A 20,768-nucleotide genomic window follows, 5' to 3' on the forward strand; every position below is an offset into this window, starting at 1 on the left:
CCTTAAGGTTGTCAGACAACTTCTGTTTGTGTGTACTTGATTTTTCATGATCCAGCTGCATTCACATTCAAATGAAGAGCACATTAATCCCAAAACCTTCACAGCGAAAAACTGCAATTTTGGAGTGCCATCACCAAATTGAATTCACCACTCAACTTAGATTTAGATAAATGAGTATAGTAAGTAGAATGAATTTCAAATAAATGAGTATATAATACGTTAAAACAACAAATCAAATTATGGATTGCTTGAAAACTGTCCTTTATTTATTATAATCCAAATAACCTCACTTTATTCATGGAAGACACCAATTGCATGTCTGCATTTTCTCTCTCAATTGAATTAGCTATAAGTCTATCAATATAATTGTATAATCCTAATTTAATCTCAAGATTTGTTGACTTATTCTCTATATATTAATACTAAGGGTTAAGATAATAGACCACTGCATGTAAGTGTCAAAGAAGTTATAGATCTGATTTTTCATCAATGATATTTCATATTTCTCTATAGCTACCCTCTTCTTCTCCTCAGTTGTGGGCAATGATTTCTTTTTTTTCATCCATAGCATTATATATGAAGCTCATAACAGACTTCTTCTCGGCATCCACCATCTTTAGAACCTACACTAGTGGACTAGTGGTTATGATAAGATACACGACACTCTGCCAAAATTTGTCATTTGTGCGACACATGGAGTCCAATATCTTTGGTGTATTCTTGAGCTGCAGTAGCTCTCCAAGTTTATGAAGGATGAGATCTATGCAATGTGCGGCACATGAAGTTCAATATAAATGTTTCTTCTTCCCCATAAGTTTTGTCCCAACATCCCTATAAGCACAAGCATTATATGTTATCACTTGAACTACTAAGTGCTCTCCAACCTCCTCAACAAAACAATCAATTAGTCAAAAAAGAAACTCTTCATCATCTTTCACCTTAATAGATACTTGAATGGACTTCAAGCATACAACGCCATAAGGATTATTGATCAATATGTTCATCAAACTTTTGCTCTTTACATATATCCATCCATTAAACATGATTGTAACTTTTGTCTGTGTCCAAGTCGATACATCTCTCAGTATCCATGGATGGAATTTCAACCCTTTCCCACGTTCCAATTAGATGGATCATTTTGTAGTAAGAAGGGGAGGTTGCAATGTTAAATGAGATAACATTTTCATAAAAAAATCAGCCTATATCCATCCATACACTCATCCGTGCCTCCCTGACACTCTCTAGGGTCAGCTTCTGTGTAGGACATTGGTTGTAATGAAGAAGTTGAATCCTGACCGTTGCGCTCGATCCCATAATAGGAGTCCGCATCAACTCTATCATCATATTGTCTCTTTGCTAGGTGCTTTGACATTGCTGACTTATTCATGTATGTTTTGATCTCCTCCCTTACGGCATTAGACACTTTGGCATATGGTGTGATATTTTTGTGTGATTCGGATAGGTGCTCTATCATAGGGATACCACCTTTCACCACTTTTCATAGTACTCACATTTCAATTATACATACGGCTTGTCGTTGCCTCCTATGTCAACTTGACTGTTATGTTTCTACATTGGTTCCTTCCTATGACCCACGTAGTTTTTTTCCTTCTTACCACCCTCTAAAAAATCCTACAATAACAAGTTAAGAACAAAGAAATTGAAACTCAAAAAAATGCATGAATGCATTCTTTGGCGATAATCACTAGGGTAATGCATTTGATTCCAATATATAAGTTTATTCTTAGCACAATATCTTTCTATTTAAAACCCACCAAAGCATAAATTACTTAAACACAGAAATATTGGATTCAAAACTATTATCCTCCCATTGTTCTTAAACACATAAATATTAGTCAGATTTCAATAAAACCCAATGCCAAATAGAAATAAATAGAATTATTAAAAAACATTATTAATAATATAATTTAAAAGCAAACACAAACATAGACCCCTGAGAAACAGAAATAAAAAGAACTCCATTCTTTAGAATGATAGACATAGAATTTAGAGAAGATGAATATAATAAACTATCTGAATAATTGAATATATCCTTGAATAAATTCATTAAAAATTAAAGATATGTTCATGGCAATATGATTAAAAAAATATGCCAAAAATATGTATCATTGTTTACATAATCATATGCCATTGATTATTTGCAATGGTTCACCCACTAACAGTGAAACTAGTTTCCTTGAAGTTTAGAAGGCCAAATCACATTAGACCCATACTTCTCTATTTGTGGCCATGTAAATTTGACCAAATAGAAATCAATAAATAGTCCTCCATAATGAAACTCCTCAAAGCTTAATAGAAACCCAATTACCTTTTACAATATAATTTAAACCACAAATAATTATAGAGCATTGATAATCACAAATAAAAACAAAACGATCATTCTTTAGAATGATGGTTAGCAAAATGATCAACATAGAATTTGGAGTGGATTACCAATACATACCAAATGAATCATTTCGCATATACTTCAATAAATTCATCAATAAATAAAATATGATGTTGGTTTTCTATTAAGAAAATATACCAAAATTGTGTATCACTATGTATTGAACCATGTTATTTATTTAATTATGATGATATGACTAATAAAATTTAGAATTTTGTGGATATATGATGATTTTGACCTCTCATGGAGATTGCGGAAATGCCTACCACTTCCATATGATTGCATTTGGCTTCTTTGTACACTTTTAGAATTTAAACCAGATTTCTAGACGATACTACGCCTTACTATGTGCAGGGCTGCTGCAGCCTCCTCCAATAGGTCCAGAATTTCTACATATACTTACTAAACGTCTTCCACGAAACACAAATGTCTCATTTTAGCCTATCATTTATACTTACATTGATATATCTATAATTTTTTCAGATATTGAGGTGCAGCTTTGAGTTAGTGTTCTCATATGTTTGTTTTTTCTTCATATTGAATATTTACTTAATGAAATTAAAAACTACTAGGATAAATATTTAATAATGAATGTAATATTTAAGTGAAGATTTAGACCTGCGATCTTCTCATTGATTAGATTGGAAATTATTTTCTTTCTTAAATCAACAATATTTGAACAATGTCAATGATTTAGTACTTGCTAAATTTTCAAAACTCAATTTACTCAATATACATGGGTACAATGCATGTGCATTGGGAAATTTCATTTTACGGTTGAAGCATGTTACATGTTCTAGATTTATTCCCTTTCAAATGGGTTTTCATTATTTACTTTTATACAGGAACATGCGGCAAATGCTTGCATCTATTACACTTCATCTGGTGGGAACCCGTTTTGTACATGAGGATGCAGACCTGTCTGTTCCTATGGTGCATATGGCTCTGCCAAAGAGGGAGATGGAGTCTATTGAGGCTTCAGCTGCTGCTTTACTGGATTATTCAGGTGACAGCCTCTTTGATACTTTTTTGTGTGTACTTCATGGTTTACTGAGCAGTTGCAAGCCTAGCTGGTTAAAGCCTAAGTCTGCCTCCAAGTCGCTTGTCAAGTCTCCTAAAGATTTTTCTGCTTTTGATCGTGAGGCAACCGAAGCGATGCAGGTTGGTTCCAATTTTATGTTTTTTTTTTTTCATTGCTCAATGTGTTTGTATTTGTTATATATTTTAATGTACTTGTGAAATGGAGTACTTGATAGCTTGATTAAATTATAACTTTAAATATATGTATCATAGAGTAAGTTAGGAAAGAAACTGTGGAATTCATCTAATTAATTTCAAGTAAATTGAAAACAAGGCATGATGTAAAGGATGTACTGGTGCATGAGGCTCTACTGATGGGTTAATAAACGAAATCTTATGTATGATTTTATAGAATTTGTTTCCATCGTTCTATTATTCAAATCCATAATTCAGTTAACGTGGTAAGCAATTCATTATTCCACAGTCCTACAAATAGAGTGTAGAGTTCCTAGCTTGATTAGAAGTTACACATAAAAGAAGTTAATATTTTATGATATAGGTTTCACTATTACATATTCAGGATGTGATGCACAAAGTACACAAAATACCGTAATTTGTTGTTTCATAATTTTAATTTAGGTTGTCTTTTTTTATGCAAAATCCAAATAAACAAATTCATCCACTAAAAAAAATGAAAAGCTGCTAAAATTAAAATTTTTCAGGTCACCTGAGAGTAAATAAATTCCATATGTTAATTTAGAATTCATATCACAAAAAGAAAAACTAACATATAACAATTTTGATCAAATTTGAATCATACACACAAAATTAATCACAACAGTTAGATGAAAAGAATAAGGATAAAAATATCCTACTTAAATATATAGTCTTTATAGATATAAAGAGAAGCATTCTGATACTAAGTAGATGTAGAAATTGAGAAAACTTGGAAGGACACAAACTTTTTATTAAAAGATATATGAAGAAAAAGCAAGATACAAATGGATCTTCAATTGGAGGGGAAAATCCGGTTTTCTCAAATCCCTAGCCGCCGCAGTCTAGAGCCCAATTGACCTTTAGAACAATTTTAAATTCAACAAACAGCACAACCCTAACCTTAGGAAAAAAACCCGACTTAAACGACTCAAAAATATCCCAAATCCCCAAACAACCATTTGCATTTGATCTAAATTGAGCTTGCTAAAGGGGCGGGCAATTTACCAAAGTAATAAAAATCCCCAAATCCTCGCCCTCCCCTCTTAATTGGATTTTAATGCCCTAGGCCCCACTGCGGAAGGGGTGGGAAATCTATCAAGCGGCAGCTTGTTCTACCTAAAACAAGCGGAAGTTCTACCTCAATAAAGATGGTCCAGGTTAGACCGGATGAACCGGTCTTACACATTCCCCAAAAGTTATCACTAAGAATTGCAGTACACTCAAATGTTTTTTGTATTACTTATACACACAAGTTTGAGACGAGATTTTTAATATTACCAACACACATTAGTTTGAGATGAATACATGTGCTTTATTCAATAATTCAATATGCATCAGGGATCTATTTATATTCAAAAGTTCTAAAATTAATAGTTTCTTAAAATTCTCCGAGATATGTTTACAAATTGTTTAAGTTTTATTTTTTCCAACTTAGATTACATTAATGTTCGGGTATGAACTGCTCATAAACGTCACAATATATATTATTGTCGACTATTGCCAAGCATGATAAACTAGAAAAAAAAAAAAGAGGATGCATGCATTTTTACATAAGCAAGCCAGGAGTTTACTAGCTAGTACCTAACAAGAAGCTCTATCATAGCAACACAGGCTCAAAAGTCTATAGAACTGTTCTTTGGCATGCAATTTTAGGGTGGTGAAGAACAAATAATTCTTGCCATTCTTATAGGAAAATTATGTCGCTAATAGAGATGCTTCAAATTGATAATGGTTTTGCTTATCCCTTTTTTTTTCAAACAAATAGTTCTTGTCATTCTTATAGGCTGACTTGGACCGCATGGAGCTTCCAACAACAATTAGGCGACGTCTACAAGCTGCAATGCCCATACTTCCTGCTTCGCTTTCTATGTCTCTACCTTACCATCCTCCATTGATGTCAACAACAGCACTATCATCATTGCCACCTTTGACTTCAATCTCAAGCCCCTTCCAAAGGTCGTCGACGCCGGCACCCGCACGTCCCCTGATGAAAAACAAGACTCTCCCCTCCCAAGATCTTGATAATGAAATTGATCCTTGGACATTGCTTGAAGATGGCACAAGCTGTTCTGCTACTTCCAGTGCTGGTGGCAGTGCAGGATCTATCAGTGGAGACCACTCCAATCTGAAGGCCTGCAGCTGGCTCAAGGGAGCTGTGAGGATGAGAAGAACTGATCTCACCTATGTTGGAGTGCTCGACGACGAAAGCTGACAACTTTTTTTCCATCGCAATTTTCTCCTGAAAGGTTCAATCAACATGACCGGACCTCTCCCCGGCGGCGAAGCTTTGAAGCCGGTATCTGGGGCTGCTGTGAAAAGAAGACCCTTGTCAATTTCCTAGGAGGACTGAACCATCAGTACAGAACCAGGTGGTACCAAGATTTGGCTGAAGATCCCATTTTCTAACCATGCATTGCCTTTGTTCTGTATATATGGAATATTAATTTATTTCTCCATACAGGCAAAGCATGTAACTCCATTTTAATTCATTTATCCCATGTAATGTTTCCGGTGAAAATGGCTTTTGTTCTTTTTGATAAGGTTAAAAGGGGAGCTTCAGGTTGTAAGAATAGCATGGATTGATGATGCAATTGCATCTATTGTAGTAGCTGAAAAACTGATGCGGGTTGCCGATTATAAATTATGTTTAGTCTCTTTGATTCTTGTGCCTCTTGCAATGCAGGTTTTCCTCTGCTTTCAAAGATAATTTATCATCACAAATCATAAGATTTCAGTCTGATACTTTTGATTTAACGGCTCTTTGTCAGCTTTCAGTAGTTCGAGAAATTATTCTGTGCAGACACCAGACGGTTCGGAGATTAACCAGAACGTGTCCTATCACTTGGTACAAATCGGTATCGAGCACCGGTACCGAGCAAAAAAATGATGTGGTCCATTTTGGTTGGTCTTCAGATGTTGATTTGGGGTAATAGTTCAGCTAGTTCTGGATTTTTTGTTAATTATGATTTTTTTTATAAAATGTTATAAAAAATATATAAATATGTGAATAAAAAAGATTTTAATTTAAGTTTTATGTTGCATATTTATGAAATTTACTAGCATTTTATTAAGAAGATTTTGGTATAATTTCGATGGTTCATTGTAAATTTAATTATAGTTTTATTGTAATTATGAGTTTGGCTTAGAACTCTTGTTCCAATTGAAATTTCATCTTAATTCCTTATTTTTTAGCATAACTTATGAAACAAGTTGAAATTGGGTGTAAAATACAATGATCTATTGAGAGGGTGGTTATGATCCAATGATTTTCTTTAAGTGATTTAGATTTGTAGTAGTTGATTGGTCATTTGGTGACATGGAGAATAATGGTTCATAACTCTTAAGAGGCTTAGAGAGGCTTTAACTACTTTTCTTAATGATGTAAGGGACATGATGTAGGGTTGTTTGTATGGTATAATATACCTAATGTGTTGGTTTCCTTATATAAGAAGTGGCAATAAGGCACCTACATGATGATTATATTAGGGACTATGATTATTAATATGGTAGATACAAAATATGGGTTGTTCATGAGGTCAAAAGGGAGTGTCAGGTCAGATTAAAATAGGGGATTTTGGGCAAATACATAGGAGTCAATCATGTTCACTTGCAAAACTTGAAACTACTTCCTATTTGAAGGACTTGAGACTCGTTAGTTAGTTATATGAATGTTTTTTTTCTTACATCCAAAAATTACATGTGTAAGAATATTTAGTGTTTTGAAGCAAAACAAAACTTTATTAAAAAGCTTATATAATCTAACAAAATTTTTAGGCTTAATATGTCAAGTACCATCACAAAACCGCCGCCGCTCACCCCCCCCCCAAGTATCTTTTGTTTTTGTCATGGATGTTCTTACCAGACATTTGCAAGAGGTTGTAGCTTGGTGTATGCTTTTTGTTAAGGAGGTTCAAGGTAAACTTAAATCATGAAGGTCACTCTTAGAGTCTAAATGCTTTCATTTGAGTAGATCTAAAACTGAGTATATGGAGTGTAATTTCAGTAATAATAGATCTAGTGGGTGGATTATGACTTTGAGTGATCAAGTCATTAATAAGAGTACATGTTTTAGATATTTTGGGTATATTGTTCAGAGTGATGTTAAAATAGATGGAATTATTATTAGTAGAATTCAAGTTGGATGGTTGAAGTGGAGGAATGCACTGAGCTTGTTGTGTGATAGACAAGTCCCTCTCAAACTTAAGGGAAATTCTATAAGATGGTAGTGAGACCTGCAATGCTTTATGGTGCAGAATGTTGGCCATTAAAAGAGAAGCATAATATTAAGTTAAGTATTGTAAAGATGAGGATGCTCAAGTGGATGAGTGGATTACTCTTAGAGATACGATACAAAATGAGCATATACGTGAAAGGTTGCAGTAGCTCCAGTGGAAGATAATATTAGAGAGGGTCGCCTTAGTTGTTTTGGTCACATAAAATGGCAGCCTTCCAATGACTCGATTAGAAAAATATATGTATTAGATTTGACTTATGTTAAGAAAGGTAGAGGTAGACTTAAAAAGATTTGGTTAGAAAATATTAGAAAAGATCTTTCTTTATTAGATTTAAATGAGAATTTCACTTCTAACCATGCACAATGGAGAAAAATAATTGATGTAGCCAACCCCACAGTGGGATAAAGGCTTGTTGTTTTTGTTGTTATTGTTTCACTCTCTCTCATATGTAGTTCTTTTTTCTCTCATCTCTCTTTATCTATTTTCTAACATAATATTATGGTGCTCAATCTATTTTTCAATATTAGATTCAATCTCAAGTTATTGATTCCTTAGACATTATAATTCATTATAATGACACCTAAAATAAATATTTCTTTGATGAAGTTAAATGCGAGAATTAAAAGAATAACTGCAAATGATCATAAATCATTTACAAAATAATAAACATCATGTGCCACTCTTTATTTAAAACTATCATGTGCCAATAAAAGATGATGATTCCTATTTTGACCCATGGGAATATTAACTTAATAAGAGATAACCCAATCATCAGAAAGGAAGTTGAATACACAATCATTATAAGAATGTTGGTGACTTTAATGATCCTTTCAAGAAACTTAAAGTTGAAGCTCATAATGATTGAAGTGGATGAATGATTCGGGTTTGTTTTGTGATAGAAAAGTACCACTCAATCTTAAGGGAAAATTTTATAAGATAGTGGTGAGATCTGCAATGCTTTATGGTGCAGAATGTTGGCCATTAAAAGATAAGCATATTATTAAGTTAAGTGTTGTTAAGATGAGGATGCTCAGGTGGATGAGTGGACTTACTCTTAGAGACACGATACAAAACTAGCATATCCGAGAAAAGGTTGGAGCTGTTCCAATGACATATAAGATTAGAGAGAGTCACCTTAGATGATTTCGTCATGTAAAACGTTGGCCTCCGATGACCCTCTTTGGAGAGTAGATGTATTATATTTGGCCTATGTTAAGAAAGGTAGAGATAGACCTAAAATGACTTGGTTAGAAAATATTTGAAATGACATTTCTTTATTAGATTTAAATGAGAATTTGACCCTTAAATGGACACATTGAAGAAAAAGGATTCATATAACCGACCCCACGCAGTAGGATAAAGGCTTGATGTTGTTCTTATTGTTATAGGCAAGTTCATAATGATGACTTCTTTAAATGATTAAGATGTATAAGTATCAAAATTTACATTTACTAAAATATTTTTTCATTAAACATAACATGGTTTTCGAAGCATACATCTTAGCAAATGAGAAATATTAAGAAGAACAACCCTTATATTGAGATGAAAAATATGTTAAGAACCAATCCACATGTATATTTATCGACCTTAAGCCAAGTTAGCCTCCTTGTAATTAAATATTAAACTTATTTGAAGATCTAAATTTTAAAATCGATTGTGCTAACAATAATTAACAATTGGTTAATAAAATTATCATTGGACTAAGAATGACCATTTTGAATGAGGTTGAATTATATGATCCCCTAACTAGAGAAGAAGCTTGTCATTATGCCTTGTAGGTAATGCAACAAAAATAAATGTGTTTCATTATCTAAATCTTGTACTTGAATCTCTTCAATTTCATCTCATTGATTTATTATTATGCCCACTCTATATCTAGCCCAATTAACATAACCAAAGCTCCTATTGAGGGGAGTTTTAAGAATACTAGGGAAATAATTTATAACAAAGGTCATAGAAGGGATAACTTAAAAAATCAATGTAATGATTAAATTTCATTCTTAGAGATAATTGAGGACCCAATAGATAATGAACAACAAGAAGTTTATAATAGCATCTCATTATTTGATGAAAAATTAGATTTTATAGATGACCTTCAAATTAATATTATTATATGCTTAATTACAAGCAAGAATAAATTATAAGATAGTAGGAGAAAGAATATTTTTAAGCAAGCAATAAAATGATGTGTAGGCTAGTCACACACAAGAAAGTGTAATAATGTTATCTTAGCTTACACTATTAATAGAGCAAACTTGAAAACATAACCTCACCCAAAATCTTTTTATATTAGTCAAGGCAATTATATATTTCTTTCCATTAGTAGAGTAGATGATTTTGGCTTTGATAGAGAGAATTTGTGGACAAATAGAAGCATATTTTGAGAGTTCTCATATTTCCATTCTAATCTTATTCATCATAACATTAATTTGATTCATATTGAAAGAAACATATTTGAGAACATGTTCAATATAGTGATGGGTATAAAGGACAAGATGAAAGATACTATAGAAGCATGATTTAAGTTGGAATTACTATTCAAAAGACTTGAACTTGAGTTGTTTAAGCTTATTGGAAAAAAATTTAAAGCTAAGGCAACATACACATTAACAAAGGGCCAATCAAAGAATGTTTGTTCACAAGTGAAAGATTTAAAATGATCTGGTGATTTGAGTTAAATCTGTTCAAGTTACAAATCTATAAATTTTATAGATTGAAGACCCATAATTGTCATATTTTTATGCAAAGATTATTTTTCATTAGTTAATGTCGATGTCAATTTGGGATAAACAAACTGAGATGATGTTTCTTTCATGATATTTCTTCAACTATATTATATATTTATTATATGAATATTAGAACTTAGTCTATACTAGTCGATGATATATATAATTTTTTTCTTAAGAACTAGTATACAATTCTTGTGTTTATTTGAGCCAAGTTTTTTTTTTTACATTAATTTTTCATTACTTTATTATTGTTCAAATAAAAATAAGATTATAATATATTATTATATCAAATTAATAATATTATATTATTTTTAAAAACTTTGAAGCTGAAAATCACTTTTGACCTTTTTGAAATTATAGCTTCGTTTAGGACAGCTTTTTTATTGTTTTGTTTTGCATTCTACAACCATAATTTTTATTTGATAGCTCTTATTTTACTATTTCAATATTTTTTTATTTTGAAAAGATATTTTTTATAGTGATTTTTAAAAAAATTATTTTCTCCACGGCATCTTTACAACCATTTTATAAAAGTTGCAACCATCCGAAATAAATCCTAAATTTGAAGGATGGGGACTCATTTATATCTACTTTGAACAAATATTCATAAATTTCTTATGATGTTAGGTTTTGTAGTTTGCATATATATAATAGAATGACGAAAGAGTAAGCATTCAATTCAACGGTCCAATTCGCGAGGAAATGGGAAGACCGTATTCTTTGTTCATCAACTAAATAACTTTTTTTATCAGGGGTGTCAAAATGGGTTTATAAGTTGGGTTTGGGTTCAACAAGAAATTGATCGACTTGGATTCAGTCAACACAAAATCCAACCCATTTAATAAACGAGTAGTCAAAAATACCAACTCAAAAATGACCCTAGCAACCAAAGTGACCCAAATCCAAACTGTTAATTTATCAAAAGCACCGACCTCAACCCAACGTGCTAGTAATCCAAATGACACAAACCCACCAATTAACCCATTTTACATTAAAAAAAGATATAACTTATTAAATATAAATTTTAGAGCATTTGATAAAAAAAATTAGAATATTATGCTCCCAAATAAAAAAAAAAACAAAATCAACATGAAAGTTGTCACAAAATAACTATTTTTACAACTTAATTACCTTCTTACTTCTACATACACAAATTATTTAAAAATAAAAACATATTCTCATTTAGTGTCAAATAAAGAGGCCCTATGTGTAGTGAGGGGAAATCAAACATTATGCGAGTCTCTATCTTTATTAAACATATTCTTAGTCATAATCAAATAAAAACAAAATGCCATCTTGACATGAACACCAAATTAGTGCAACAATCATAAAGAACAAAAAAAAATTCAAAATTTACGCGAATGTGATGACGATTGGGCTCCTTACAGTCACCTTGTCCTTCACCCAGCTTAGCTCTCCTTGCGCCACCTCTCCACTCTTCGGCGATGCCCCGTCGCCAGTCCTGAACCCTACCGCAAAAGACTTCTTCTCCCCCACCTTAGAGAATTCGAGTACAGGTGGAGTAATCGTGAGCTTCAGCCCTGCCGGTGCCACATACTTCACTTTGTAAATTGACTTAGCTTCCCCCACATTCGTCACCGTCCTCCTCACGCTCTTCTTCTTTCTTCCAGCTTCATATGTGAGCGATATTGATGGGTAGTTTAGCTGCTCCGCCGGAATACTCTTCACTGCCGCACACTTCACACTGCTTTGCACCACCGCGCTCACCTGCAATGCGCAAGATCATTTTTTCTTATGAATTTTAAATGAAGACTCGTTTTTTTAATTTCCCATATAATACAATCTTAATTACCTGTGCATCACTGTAACCCAACCCGCACATGTAACCCACATAGTCATCAACGCCGGCGTCGTAGACAAGCCCGGGCTCCGCAGCCTTGGAAGCATCAACTTGCCCCGCCCCTATCGCAAAGAACGCCGCCGGCGGAGCAGGGTTGTCCGGATACTGATCCGCAATGGCTGACCCGTCCGGATAAGTTGCATACGCCGTCGTCATAATCGCCGACTTCACCGCCGCCGTCGACCAATCAGGATGCAGTTTCTTGATAATCGCCGCCACCCCAGAAAGGTGTGGCGCCGCCATCGAAGTCCCGCTTAGAAAGTTAAAATTTTTGTTGGGCGGGTTGGATTTTTGGTCTGGACCGACACTCTTGGGCCAAGCGGCGAGTACGTTAACCCCGGGCGCCATCACATCCGGCTTTAAGATGCCGCCGTTATAGTCGCTAGGCCCACGCGATGAAAACGACGCAACTGACGGCGAGTTCGGGGCCCCGAACTGCGTTCCCCGGAATTCCAACGACGCCACGGCGGTAGATGTCGAAGCCCATATGTAATCGATAACAGCGTCGGAGTCCGGGTAGTTTAAAGACACCGCTGGGAGGACGTTTGGGTCGGAAAAAGTCGAAAGCCCCCGCTCGGCCGGGCCCTGCAACACCATGGCGGCGCCTCCGGCGTCCTTCACGTTGGAGCCGGTTACGATAACGTCTGAATGATAGCAAACTACGATTTTTCCGGTTACGCCGGTTTTAGCGAGGGTTGAAGGAGAGCAGTCGCTGGGGTATACTATTGATGTGAAGGGGATGGTGGCGATGTTTGGTTGGTAGGCTGTCTCGCCGTCGAATGTCTTGTTGTTGCCGAGTAAAAGAGTGGCCTTTATTCTTCGGTCGGTGGTACCGGCGGCGACAGTGAGCATCCAGGGGGCGTCGTTGGTGATGTAGCTTTGGAAGGGACCGGAATTACCTGCGGAGGTGGAGGGGAAGACGTTGTGCTGCATGGCGGCGAAGGAGGACGTGATTAAGCTGTTGTCATATAGTTCGCTGGGATCGGTACTGTAAGAATTTTGAATTTTGGTCAATATTTATTTATTTATTTAAGTAATAGTTTATTTTAGTCATTTTTTAAAATAATATTATTAATTTGTTTGGCAAAACTTGTAACTGGTCAAAATTTTGATATTTATTTATATAATATATGCATATCTTAATCACATTAAAATATATTTTATTTAAAATAAATTAATAATATTTTTATTTGACATAAAATTTGCATTTTACATAACAAAATTTTAACATTTATATTTTAATTATGTAAATATATATATAAATTATGTGTTGTACATATAAATACCCAATAGTTTTATCCGATCTTCAATTTTATAATTTATTTTTTTCATAAAAAAAAGTTGCTATTCTTTGGAAAAATACAGACCCTAAAGACATGGAGAGAACGTCGACGCCATCAGCGATCGCCCTATCGATCCCCGCAACAATGTCCGAGAACGTTCCCGAACCATCAAAAAGCACTTTATAAACCGCCAAATGAGCCCTCGGCGCCACGCCAGTAGCTACTCCTGCCGCCTGACCAAGCACGCTCGCGTTCCTCACCGCAGTTCCCGCCGCCGTGCTCGCCGTGTGCGTCCCATGTCCCAGATCATCAAGCGGGGACGGATGCGTTCCTTCTTCGAACGCTACAGCCCCGATAAGTTTGTTGTTACAAACTCCGGCAAGGAAATCGCATCGTCCTCTCCATTTCGGCGGCGGAGGCGGCATCGTCCCGTCGTCGGCGAAGCTCGCGTGGGAGGGATCCACGCCGGTGTCAATAAGCCCGATGATGATCCCTTCACCGAAACTCGAGTCCGGCCACGCGCCGGAGTTGGAATTAAGGCCGATGAAGGAAGGTGTGTAGGTTGTGTGCGGCTTGACTTTTGCCTGGTCGGGAATGGCGAAGAGGAAGCCGGGTTTGGTTTGTATGGATTGGAGTTCGTCGGGGGTGAGACGGGCGGCGAAGCCGCTGATGGCGTGGGAGTAAGAGTAGATGAGGCGAGGCTCGCCGGAGTCCAGCAAGGTGGTGGGGAGGAAGGAGAGATGGTGGCGGAGGCGATGGTCGTCGGAGAGATAGTCGGTATCATTGGGTTTCAGGACGTGGATGATATAGGCTTGGTGTCGGTCGCGGGGGGCGCCATGGCTGGCGATGATGGGGAGATGGGCGGCGGAGCAGAGGAGGGAGGTGGTGAGGTGGAGGAAGAAGATCAGGAAGATGGGTTTCTTCATGATTTGATCGTGAGAGCAGCAGCTATAACGATCTCATATATGTAGAAAGGTTTAGAATATAATTTAGTCTATTGGTTAGCTGTTTAGGCTGTCAACTAAGCATTCTCAGTCTCATAGATGCGGTGTTCATAAATTAACAATTTAATATATTCAAAATATAAAAATTTATAATCAAATTTGCTAAAAATAAAAAAGAATGTGGAGGATTTAGCTAAGCGTGGTTGCTTTGGCTTGTTGATTTAAACAAAATTGGTTAGTACTAATTATTGCTTGTAGTTAATCCATTACTTACAAGAAGAGAAATGTTGTTAGATGATAGTTCAATGATATTTTTTTTCTTTCTGGAACGGGTATCTACCCGCTGCCACTCTTAAGAGGCATGTGGCCTCGTAACTAATCACTTGATGAGACTACCAATAAACAACGCCACAAGTGAGAGACTCCCAGTTATTTTCTTTGATCAACTTAAGGGGTATCTACCTGTTGCCACTGCCATTAGAAGGCGCATAGCGGCGTAACTAGTCCATTGACAAGCTTATCAGCAATATTCTGCCCCACAGGTGCAGGACCCACGGTTATTTTCTCCCTACTTAAAGGGTCACGTCGCATGAGAGGGGAATCAAATTTAGGTTGGGGGTTCCCAATCATGCTCTCCCACGTAGGGGTGTCAATATTTGACACGACACGAAAACCTGACCCGGACCCGACCCGAAAAGTCAGGGTTAGACCCACCCAATTTCAAAACGGGTCGGGTTTGGGTTGCCGGATTCGATCCATTTGAAAAACGGGTCGGGTTCGGGTTGACACGACGCGACCCGTTTAAAACGTCTGCCCAGCTGCCCGTGGACCTACCCGACCCTACCCGCCCCCTGCCCGGCTGCCCAAAGATTAATCACGATTAAAAAAATAAATATTGCTAATCCGCCGGTTTTAAAATATTATTTAGCAGCACTTTTGAGCTATATAAATTATAAAAATATTGATCAAATAAAATTCTCTTTGTAAGCAATGCTTTGAACTGGAACATAATTAATATTTTTTAAATATATTTTAATTTAGTAGTTTAGGTATAAGATAACTCTAAAAATCATCTGCTGGTGAGTTATTCGATCGGCTCGACTTTAGTTAAAATAGCGAAAATATAATTAACCATATATTATGAGCTATATAACCATGTTTTAGTGAGACTTGCAACACATTTTCTCCTTAATCCACCTTACTTTAATATTTAATTTGACAAACTAAGCATTGGGCGATTATTTTTTTTCATTTGACTTGAAGTGAACTGAATGCAATATAAAACTAATTAAAGATTATGATGGTTAGTAGCGGATAAAAGGATGTGAGTGGCGGTTGTTGACGGTCCCTATGTGTAATATAACAGGCGATGATGGCAACTTGCAGCCCGTGGTGGTTAGTGGCAACGGCCGTGACAAATAGTAGCGGGTGGCGGGCGGTAGTGGCCAACGTTAAGGACAAAAATTAAGCTATTTTTCTGATTCATATAGTTTGTATCAAACTTACTAAAAAAATTTAACTAAAACATGCTGCATATCATAATGAGAACTATCAGTTTTAGAGCTGAGTATCATACGCTACTATGAAGAAAATGCAACTTGCAAGTTGCTTAAAATAATATTTATGTTAGATAAGTGTTTGCATAAGAAAAGGGAAGCGAGATTAGAACCACCACCAATAAGTGTAATAAGAAAATAATCAAACTAACAGCCGTAGAGGTGATTGATAAAGAAAACAAATTAACGCAAATGTTAGATGGAAAGTTTATGTGAAAACTTGAAAGGGAAGAAAATGTGAAAGGATGAACAAATTAATTTCAAATAAGATTACTGTTCATTGTAACAGTAAGGGAGATCGCCATTAAATTCAAGGCAACGGCTTTTGCTCGTCTAGGATACTTTTCTTACTACTTTCTAAAACAACTTTCTAATGCAATTTTAAAAAAAAAAAAATCAGTGGTCAAAAGCTATCTTAAATGAAGTCTAAATCCGATTCACCATTATTTCTTCCTATCATAATGCTTTCTTTCAAATCCCTAACTCACATTGCTCCTCTTCATGGGACCTCCTTTCTCCCACTAAATTCATGATTGCATAGTAAGTATGCATCCTAATTTTGCAGGAATGTCTCACACACAAATAAATGAATGAAAAGAGCATAGGAGCACAGAGTTAATATACGAAAAATTTGAGAAAGGAAAAAACTACAGTGCCTTGGCCAGTTGAAATAATATCACTAGGTTAGGGATTATAAGAAACTACAGTTGCATATAACTAGTTATTATAAGAAATCTATTGAAAAGTCGAAGAAATAAGTACAGATCTCTTCTCTCTCTTCATGCTTCTCTTCTCTCTTACACTGTTCTCACACTCAAAACACAGGACAAAGTCAAGTTAATAACATCAAGGGACGCAACCCTAAAATCTAAACGAGAAAGAAAACTGTCAAGTCTGCCTCGTAGTGTTGCGGCACCAATTTGAAACGCTACGACTCTCAAGCCTCTGTCATCATGATATTGCGGCGCTCAAACCCGCAACGTTACGACGTCATACAACATTGCAGCGCCGAATCTAGAGCATTGCGGCACTTTTCTCTCTATCGATCAATGCAAGGGCACTCAGGAATACAACATCGATGCTCCCGGGTACACAGTATTAGGGTGTTGGGGTACACAGCATTGAGGCCTTGTACGAAAAAAATTTTGGGTGAAAGTTGGCGGTAAAACCCCCGCACCCCCCAGCAAGCACAAGAATTTAACTTGAGGGAGATGACAAGTTTATTTCTTCCCATTATCATGCTTAATTTCTTTCAAATCCCTAACTCACATTGCTCCTCTTCATGCAACCACCTTTCTCCCACTAAATTCATGATTGTAGAGTGAGTGAGTATGCATCCTAATTTTATAGGAATACGTCACACACAAATAAATGAATGAAAAGAGCACAGGAGATCAAAGTTATTATATGAAAAATTAGAGAAGGGAAAAAACTACAGTGCCTTGGCCAGTTGAAATAATATCATAAGTGAGCATTGATTACAAAGATTCGTCCATCCCAAATGTGAGGAAGGTAGGATTACAAGGGTATGAATTACTGGTGAAATTTGTTGTTGATTCGGTAGGGAATGAGGTGCGTTCAAATAATTATGGTCAAGTACTGACGTCGGTTCGATAATGGTCGGTGGTTGGGCGGCGATGGGGATCAAGCGCGGCAAAGGTTTGGCAACGGCGGTCCGATGATGGAGGTAGCGCAATGGTGGTCTTATGGTAAAGGTCGGGTGGGGGCAGTTCAAAAAAGATTGTCTGGCAGTGATTATTGGATAGTGGTCCAATGATGGCAGTCTTACGGCAGCTATTGAGTGGTGTTTTGATGACAGCAATCAGGCGATAAAGAGACAATGGCAAAGAATGGTATTCTAAATGTGTAACAATTCAAATTTTTGAAAATAATTGAAAATGAAAAAAAATGTGAATTACTATTTGAATTGTAGTACGGCCGAGAAAAATGGAGAAAGCTGATTTTTCAGTGGCCAGCTCGTTTTGCCGCTTTTGTAAAAATTGCTCAAATCACTGTAAGTGATTTTAATCTTACCTCTATTTTTAAAGAGTTTGATTTTAACTTTTTATTCTCATAAGAATTGATTTTATTGTATTTTTTCCTTATTTATTGAACTTTTACTACACAATTTTTTATATTTATCTTATTAATTATTCTTGACATTTTGACTGTAATATTTATTGAATTTCATTAGGATAAAATAAAAGTTATTGTATTTTGTATTATTTGTACTGATTGAATAACTGATATTTTTAATGTAAGCATATTATTAATACTAGCATTAGATATGAATGTGGGTATGTGATTGAGTAATAACTGGTTGTTATTATTGTTATAATATTGTATTAATAATATATGTGAGGAAAAGTAAAAGCTAGTTTCACTGATGTTGGCTGGAGGCTGGTTTATCTGTACAGGATGGTGACTGACGGGTTTTCCTTTAAATACTATAGTTTGGTGTTATCCTTTATTAATTCATATGACACTAATTTTGAGTTATAAGGACTTATTACTATAACAATGGGAAAAGATTGACTACTCTTTTTATTGAGTCATTAGGATATTGATATGGATTAGTGTTTACTAGAAAAACATTGCCTAAATCAGGACTTCATACTTATTTATTCTACTAAAATGCATGTTATTGATTTGATATTATTATACAATTTTACTGTTTTACTGTTATTGTTTACTGATTTATTGTTATTATACAAATTTATTGTGACTACATTGCCTTAATATTACTGCCATCGATTTTACTGATGACATTGTACTATTATTAATACCGATATGAATATCAATATTGTTTGATACTACTTGTTGCGTCCTGGAGTATTCGCGGCGGTAGAGAAATATAAAATTTAACGTCTTAACTTTGTACAAAGATCTGGCACACATAGAGATAAAAAGAGAGGGTATGTCATTCACTAAAGACACCAAGATTTTTACGTGGAAAACCCCTGGAAAAGGGAAAAAACCACGAGGCCTAGCTCAATTTAAATGAATCCAATAGTATTGCAGTTGATTACAAATGAGGGCCTTCCTTAGGGGAAGGCCTTAGCTTGATGTACATCTTGTAGAGTACATTACATGATGTGAATACAAAGAATCATTGTTGATGTATTTGTTTGGTTGGAAGGACTGTAGTCGGTGGGCGACGTAAGTCGGAAGGACCATAGTCGGTGGGCGACGGAGGTCGGAAGGACTGCATTTATTGGGCGATGTAAGTCAGAAAGACCATAGGCGGCAGGTGACAGAGGTCAGAAGGACTGTAGTCGACAGGTAACGTAAGTTTGAAGGACCATAGTCGACGGGTGACAGAGGTCGGAAGGACTGCATTTGGTGGGCGATGTAAGTCAGAAGAATCGTAGTCGGCGGGCGATAGAAGTCAGAAGGATTGTAGTAGGCAGGCGACGTAAATCGAACGAACCGTAGTCGGCGGGCGATAGAGATCAGAAGGATGGCATTAGGTAGAAGTTCAATAATGGACAAAAATCCAACTTCGGATAGATGTCCGGCGAAACTCCGACGACTGGTAGAAGTCCAACATCGGGTAGAAATCTGGCAACGAGCGGCGGTCTGGCCTCGCGTAGAAGTCTGACATCAGTCGGTGGCCGGGAAGAACTCCGGCGTTAGATGCTATTCGGGAAAAACTCCAGAGTCACTTGGAGATCGGACAGAATTCTGGCGTCACTTGGAGATCAAGCGGAGTTTCGGTGTCACTTGGAGATCGATCAGGCGGAGTTTCGACGTCACTTGAAAGTCGGGCGAAACTCTGGCATCACTTGGAAGTCGGAATGAATTTCGGCATCACTCGAAAGTCGGGACAAATTCCGGTGTCACTTGGAAGTCGGGAAAAATTCCGGCGTCACTTGGAAGTCGGGCGGAACTCCGCCGGTGGTTGCGAGGAGTTTCTTCCCTCCTCTTATTCTCTTCTAATCTTCTTCTTTTTCTTCCTTCTTACTTGCTTGGATCCCCTCTCAAGAGAAATGAGGGGATATTTATAGTTTTTTTAGGATGGCATGACCCGTAAATAGGAGGAGGATCAAGGGCAAATGTGGAGTGGTTCGGATGGACGGCCAATAATGAATCCCTTGATCATGGACCGTTCGTCAGACATTTAAAGGTCTTAACAATATCAGAATTCAATAATCTTGGGCTCGTTGGATTTGTCTCGTCGAGCCGCTCGATTCGACTATAAGCATGTCATATTTGAAAAATGGTTTGGTAATCCAAATTATGAATTGAACCTTCTGAATGTGCTTCGGGTCTTCGATTTGAGCCCATTTGGGTTCGGATCGAGTTGAATTTGGTATCGTTGGGTTTATATTTCTGAGACGCTCAGTTCAACTATAAGTTTGCTAAAGTTGGAGTTCATATGATCCAGGGGCGGATCCAGCTTCTTTTTTTAGGGTGGGCAAAAAAAATTTTTTGGGTGGGGGATGGGCAAAAATGCTTAGGATTGATAAAATGAGGGCAAAAAATTTTTTTGAGAAGGGGAAAAATACCTAAAATAT

The 20,768-nt window shown here is 36.3% G+C and overlaps 2 protein-coding genes across 6 annotated transcripts in view; one reads left to right on the top strand and one right to left on the bottom strand.

Annotated features, from left to right (window-relative positions):
- The window catches only part of LOC110093533 (mediator of RNA polymerase II transcription subunit 12), a 40,168-nt gene extending 33,865 nt beyond the window's left edge, over positions 1 to 6,303 (top strand). For 4 of the 5 annotated variants that reach the window (XM_020818441.2, XM_020818443.2, XM_028694304.1 and 1 more), the window contains 2 exons: positions 3,253 to 3,568; positions 5,427 to 6,303. In XM_020818441.2, the coding sequence (XP_020674100.1) occupies positions 3,253 to 3,568; positions 5,427 to 5,855 (745 nt within the window). In that variant the 3' untranslated portion in view covers positions 5,856 to 6,303. Of the gene's footprint in view, positions 1 to 3,252; positions 3,569 to 5,426 lie in introns of those variants that run through there. The other variant, XM_020818445.2, reaches the window with a different exon arrangement.
- Positions 6,304 to 11,960: 5,657 nt separating this feature from the next.
- Positions 11,961 to 20,768, bottom strand: part of LOC110093530 (subtilisin-like protease SBT1.1) — a 9,564-nt gene continuing 756 nt past the window's right edge. Inside the window, exons 2-4 of the mRNA XM_020818435.2 lie at positions 13,836 to 14,699; positions 12,421 to 13,456; positions 11,961 to 12,335 (exon numbers count right to left, since the gene is read on the bottom strand). Of these exons, the coding sequence (XP_020674094.2) occupies positions 11,961 to 12,335; positions 12,421 to 13,456; positions 13,836 to 14,699 (2,275 nt within the window). The remainder of the gene's footprint in view (positions 12,336 to 12,420; positions 13,457 to 13,835; positions 14,700 to 20,768) is intronic.

The sequence above is a fragment of the Dendrobium catenatum genome, unplaced genomic scaffold (genome assembly GCF_001605985.2).
Source record: "Dendrobium catenatum unplaced genomic scaffold, ASM160598v2 fragScaff_scaffold_450, whole genome shotgun sequence".
Classification (NCBI taxonomy): domain Eukaryota; kingdom Viridiplantae; phylum Streptophyta; class Magnoliopsida; order Asparagales; family Orchidaceae; genus Dendrobium; species Dendrobium catenatum.